Below are 6398 nucleotides of genomic sequence, written 5' to 3'. Positions count from 1 at the left end.
GAAAAGCATCATCGATAAGAATGGAGACTATTTCATTTACTAAATGTTTTGTTTTGACATATAAGTTGTTCGGGTGTTTGACTAAGAAAACACGACATTAATTTCTTGACGACCTAATACTTTTCTCAGATCTCTCTAGCGTAATAGCAATCTTTCTGGATGCTATCATGAACTAGATTGCTGTTAAAATACCGAAATACAACGAACCTTATTTATTTTCACTGGAAAGTTTGTTTGTACTTAAGCACAAAGCTACACAATGGTCTTTCTGTGCTCTGCCCACCACGAGTATCGAAACCTGGATTCTAGCGTTGTAAATCCTCAGACATACCGCTGTACCACTGGGGAGGGGAGCACTGGAAAGTAACATTAATTGCAAACCGAGATTTTTTTTTTCTAAATGAAGGAAAGTCATAAATTGTATTAAGTGCAAAGTGTTTAAAACACCAACACTTGATGGTTAAATTTACACATTTATATATATTAAACGTCATATATGCAAATACAAATTTTATTTTCATTAGTAATATAACACTTTTCTTATTGTTTAATATAAAGGCTATTGGTGAATTTTTGGGTATAATGTGTCAGTTGATTTGTCATTGGTCGTTATGAATTAAAAGAATAGTTGTGGGAATATAGCGATAAACCAAATGATATCAGAACTCCTACAAGTGATGGAGACATCCAACATACACGAGTTGGGTGTGTGTTCTAAACGTGTATTATATTTAAAACGCACTTGTTGAGTTGACCTGATTCCAAAACATAATTACAAATCTGAATCTCCTTGACATAATATATCCGCAGGATTAATTTTATGAAATAGTACTTAAGGTTACAAATTAAAAGTCGGTGTTTGGGATACCTGGAAATGACCAGGGAAATATATATATATCACTGTATTTTCATCCATTTACACTTTAAGATGACTTGAATAAATTTTCATTATTTTTATTTCTAACCCACATATGCACGTTGGCAGGTAAATACGTTTGCATGTTACCCTAAATATACAGGTTACAGATACAGCTTATAATAATTTCAATCACGCTTGTCAAAAGCCCATGCAAATAGAGGTTATAATTACATCAAGTGTTTTGTTCTGCCTGTTTTTCTATTGAATTAATCGTTAACGTCACAGAATCATCTCAAATCATAAGAGAAATATAACAAATGTTTTTCAAATAAAAGGTGAAACGGAATAAAAGTTTTATTTGATGTTATACAAGCATACATTATGTTTTATGAGGGAGGATTACTGCTCTTAATTGTATATAGTATAAAGTCTAAATAAATAGTTTTATAGATCGTATTTTTGGTTTGTTTCTTATCTGTGCTCTGCCAATCGCGCGATTTCTAGCATTATATGCTGTTATACTGACCGCTGAGTCACCAATTGGCTGCAGATCAAAAGCAGTAGTGTATATCATCAACAGTTCAACATAACCACAATTAAAATCATTATAATTTTAGGGAAGTGACGTAACAAATGTATAGCTGATTTATAGTGAAAGCGTTCAAATTTGTTTCTTTTTCTCTCACATTTTAATATGTAAAAGTATTTCCTAGTTATATAGATTATTACACATGGTATTATATCTGACGTAGTCAACAGGAAAGCATCTTATTTTCTATGTTGACTGTGGTCTAGAATTATATACGTTATTTATAGAATAACTAACAGATAAATCAATAATACCTAGAACCACAGTTATGAGAACTACGTTGTACCCACAGTGCAAGATTTAGTGTGTGTACAAATGTTAAGCCAAAAGGGGATTTCCAGAATTGACTTGCATACGTATGTCTTTCGTTCTTTCTATCCCGTGAACCCATGCGAGTGTTTCTGAATCATGTTGGTTTTGCGTCTTACGTTTTGGTTCTGTTAATTATTCGTAATATTTGTATCCTAAGTGTAAATAGGTAAGTGTTTTGGTTGCAAACTTTTTAAGAAATAGTTTTTTGATAAATTTTTACTTGCATTCGAATGATTACAGGAATTAACGAACTATTGTTAATGTTCAAAATTACGGTTCTTTTTGTAATATTAATAAATAAAGTTATATTACATAGTAACTTAACTTAATAACTTAGTTTAACTTAAGGTTTAAGCGTGTAGGAATTAGAATATGGAATTTGAAAATTAGAACTTTAGATCAGAACTGTTACTATTACTATTAGTTTAGTAACTGTTACTATGTTAGACGTCAGAACAGAAGAGAGCAGAACATTTTAACTAAAATTTTTAAGTTGAACGCAGAGAATCCCTTATTCAGTTATTGTTATTATTAAAAATTTAGTTGTTGTACAAATCTTAATGTCATTATAAGGTTTAAGCAGATATGCAGCCTTTATTTTAGGCTAATTCGGCAACATAAGCTCAACCAACAGCCTTCCAGTTACTCAGGCTTTATGGTATTTAGTTTTTAAAACTTCACTACTACTAGGCCTACATTATTACTATTAGTATTACATAGGTACAGTATGATGTTTGGCCTACATAAAAATTAAAACGCTAAATTCTGTCTGTTCTCTCATTAACAAATTATGGTAAGAAATGTATGGCATAGAAAATATGTATAATGGAATTTTTCTTACAGAAAACAATATTTGGTAAATCATAAATGTTTTGTTCATGTCTAGTTAAGAGATATAGACATGGTATAGGCATATATTAATTACAAAATGGAAAGGAATGAAAATAAGTTATACTGTACAACTTACAAATACTGTCATCTTACTTGTCTAATAATAAAGCAAAACAGGAAGGTGATACTAGGAAGCATTTATTAAATGTTTCAGAATCATCATAATTCCATCATCAGTAATCTAGAGGTACAAAACAAACAAACAATATTTGTAATTACAACAGAAATATATATATATATAAGAAGTAAACAATTTGAATATACAAATATAACGTGCAAAAAATGAAAAATGTGGCCTAAGTGAAATAGTTCAAATAAGTTCAACTCAAATGAAGACTGTATATTATTTAGGGACGAAAGGAGAGTTTTTATGTATAACGTTTCTTTTATATGAAGTTTAGTATTATATTTGGTTGTTAAGATGGAGAGAGAAATAGGATGTCCTGTTTCTGTATTGTGTTGATAAATAGCCTAGTTGGGAGGGTTTGTAACCTTTCTTCCAGTTTTTATAGATATGCCTGTGTGTTCACATGCTGAGTAATTATAATCAGGACTAATGAAGAAATAAATGGTTCAGTGTATAATAAAGCAAGTAGCGAGTTATTCTTGAAAGAAATGGATCAAGGTGTAGTAACTTGGAAAAATCTAGGAACTTGTTTACCAGTAACTAAAGATGTAGAACATTTTTCATTATATTGTATTTCTGTTGAAGAAGAAAATGCTCTTTTTAAAACAACCTGAAAATCACTTCTATGGAGCACAGAATAAATATATTCTGATTCATTCACAAAAAGCAAAATAAATGCAACTATAAATGTAAAACAAAAGAACAAAAAAATTGGCAAAGTAAGCAACTCAAACAAAAAACATACATTTCTGCTTAAAAAGCCTAAACTATTTACCTCTAATATCTAGGTTAATGTTTCACACCAACACTTATATGAAACACCCTTGGAAGTCTGTCCAAATACCCTATTTTAGATAATTGTTTTGGTGAGTAAAGGGATGAATTTGATAGACTAATTGACTTATTGTTTTCTGTCTTGTTTTATGTTGTTTTTCTTGACATTTTCTAGCATTTATTTGATTTGTTTTTGTGATTTATTGAAAATAATGAATGAATCCTAAAACCTCTCAGATATAGCCAATATGCATTTTGGTTTTCTTATTTTTCATAAATGCTTGGAAAACTCTGTTTACATATAAATGTAATAGTTCATTTACAACAAAGTAATTGAAACTAGTTTAATTTTTCAAACAAGAACTTCAACAATAGTTTGTAACAGAAAGCCTGTTGGCTCATTGAGGTCACCAATTAATCATCTAACAACAAAAAATTAAATGTACTTCGTTACTTCTGAACAATAATCTATCCTAACTACACAAACCATGTTCTTGATAGTATTAAGTTACTATTTTCAAACTTTGTCAGAAATTAAATAATTTTCTAAGAAGCAGTTTGTTCAGTCTCGTAACCAACTTGAACACTGTAAAATATAATCTATTCTTCGTACATTTAAAAATAATAATAACTTAGCATGTTTTAGTTTAACATCGTAACAAAATTATGAATTTTTAAACCATACTAATATCCCTATTTGTGTAATACTTCAAAAAAATATTTATACTTTTTATGGCAGAGATATGTTGAATATGTTACTTTTAAGTGGGCTTAATTATAATATTTTATATAAAACAGGAGTATGTTTTACTCTTTCTTAAAATCAAAATTTGTGTTATAAGATTCCTATTTTTTATAGCACTTTTTTGTTTGTCTTTTATTTAATCCTTTTTTATTAGTTAAATCACCAGTAAATATATATATTGAAAGTATGTAGTTACAGTGTGGACTTGGTTTTCTTTTCAGATAGTGTTTATATGTATCTACTATTTTACTGGGTTTTTGGATATTGTTTGATGGAGTTCAAAGGGTATGATCAATGCAAGAAGTCAATCATTTTTGATAGTAAAGGATTAAGTTATAGTTTTCTAGAGACTCACAGTATCTTGGTGGAGTTTATAGTATTTGCTTGTTGGAGAAAAATTGCAGAATTAAGATAGAGAATAAAACCTTAATGTTAAGATTGTGCTTGGAAAGAAGGAGGAGGAAAATTCTAGGCTTATTTAGATGTGTAAAATCGTAATATCCATGTAGGACTAGGGAAGCATGTTATTGTCAGTTGTTATTAAGTTGTTGACTGTATCAAGTAGAATTGAACCTCTGGTTTTTGATGAGACTGGGAAAGGAAGTAAGCGTGGAGTATTTATTATAGGAGCATTTCTAATTAAAGTTAGTAAAAGATAAGTGTTGGTGAGGCTTACAATGTAATGAAAACTAGGACTAGCTTACACCAATATTTAAACATGTTGAGGAGTTTTAATTAAATTATTTCTGTTCAAGAAGAATATTTTTAAAAGAATTTGAAAGACTTTATAAAGAAGAATCAAAGGTGACTTAGGTCAGTTTTTAAAAATTGTCAGGGCTTATACAGTCTTTAGTGGATGGTGTGAATGACTGGTAGTATAAAAAATATTAGAAATATGAACTTGTGACCTCTTGCATCATGAAGTAGTAGTTTCTGTTTGGTTTCTTTTAAACTTTTATTAGACAGTAACATTACATGGACGTATAGGCTTATATTTCATTTGTATTTTATGTTTTAGTTGCTTGTTTTTTTTGTGACAAGGATGACCTAATGTATTTAGTATTTTTCCGACACCTTGTTTTTTTTATTTTCTTCATCAAATGAACAACTTGCTTTATATATAACTTTATTAGGCGTATACAAGTTTTCATAAAATGTGTGTAATAGTTTGTGGTTTGTGTATGTTATGAGTAAAGACACTTTTTTTTCCCTGTTATCGATCCATTTGACATGCTCTTAAACTAATAATTTTGGACCTTTTTTACTTTCAAGAAATCTTAACCATGTTAAACTGTGATGATCCACCACCTAGTGTGATTACCCATCTCTCTTCTTTGATGGGTCTGATGGAAGACAGATGTGTAGACAATTGTTCAGGGCATGGAGACTGTTATGGGGGAATATGCATTTGTGAGGTGTGTATTTGGCACAATGCGTCGAATGGATTTATTAAGCCCTTATAGTTTTTGTGTTTGAAATAAAATGTTTAGAAAGCTTTATTCGTATTGAATTTCATATACAAATTCTGATTTCAGTGAAACTTAGTTTATAAGTAAAGTTTTGAAAAAAGTTGGTCATACATAGTTTGCATAGAATAAAAAACACAGTAAGATTAATGATTTTCATTAATCTTTTGTGACATGCCATTTTTTTTTTTGCTGTTTTTGGTAGAAGGTATTTACTGTCGTTGACAAATATATAATTTTAAAAATCATATATGTGTTAATTTAGAATTATTTGTTTAAGAGGAAAAATAACAAATTTCTCGTTCTTGGTATTGAGACTATAGAATCTAATGGATTGTTTAGAATAGTTTATAAGAAATATTAGAATTTTTGTAAAATAGACAAGAACTCTATCATATAATGTCATTTTCAATTAACTAATCTTTTAAATATCATTGTTCTAACTAATATTGTGCTTAATCTTTATTAGTTAAATCATTTCTTAGCAAACAGAATTTTAAGTTTCTAACAGGCCCGGCATGGCCAGGTGGCTAGAGCGCTCGACTTGCAATCTGAGGGTCGCGGGTTAGAATCCCCATCACACCAAACATGCTCGCCTTTCTAGCCGTGGGGGCGATTATAATGTGACGGTCAAT

At 29.7% G+C, this 6398-nt stretch overlaps 1 protein-coding gene across 1 annotated transcript in view; it reads left to right on the top strand.

Moving 5' to 3' along the window:
• The first annotated feature begins 2397 nt into the window (after positions 1 to 2397).
• The window catches only part of LOC106466763, a 15379-nt gene continuing 11378 nt past the window's right edge, over positions 2398 to 6398 (top strand). The window contains exons 1-2 of the mRNA XM_022394849.1: positions 2398 to 2418; positions 5570 to 5712. Coding sequence (XP_022250557.1) covers positions 5581 to 5712 — 132 coding nt within the window. The 5' untranslated portion in view covers positions 2398 to 2418; positions 5570 to 5580. The remainder of the gene's footprint in view (positions 2419 to 5569; positions 5713 to 6398) is intronic.

This window comes from Limulus polyphemus, unplaced genomic scaffold (genome assembly GCF_000517525.1).
Source record: "Limulus polyphemus unplaced genomic scaffold, Limulus_polyphemus-2.1.2 Scaffold2376, whole genome shotgun sequence".
NCBI classification, from domain to species: domain Eukaryota; kingdom Metazoa; phylum Arthropoda; class Merostomata; order Xiphosura; family Limulidae; genus Limulus; species Limulus polyphemus.
Note: the sequence above shows the minus strand (reverse complement) of the source record. Positions and strands in the feature narration are given on the sequence as shown.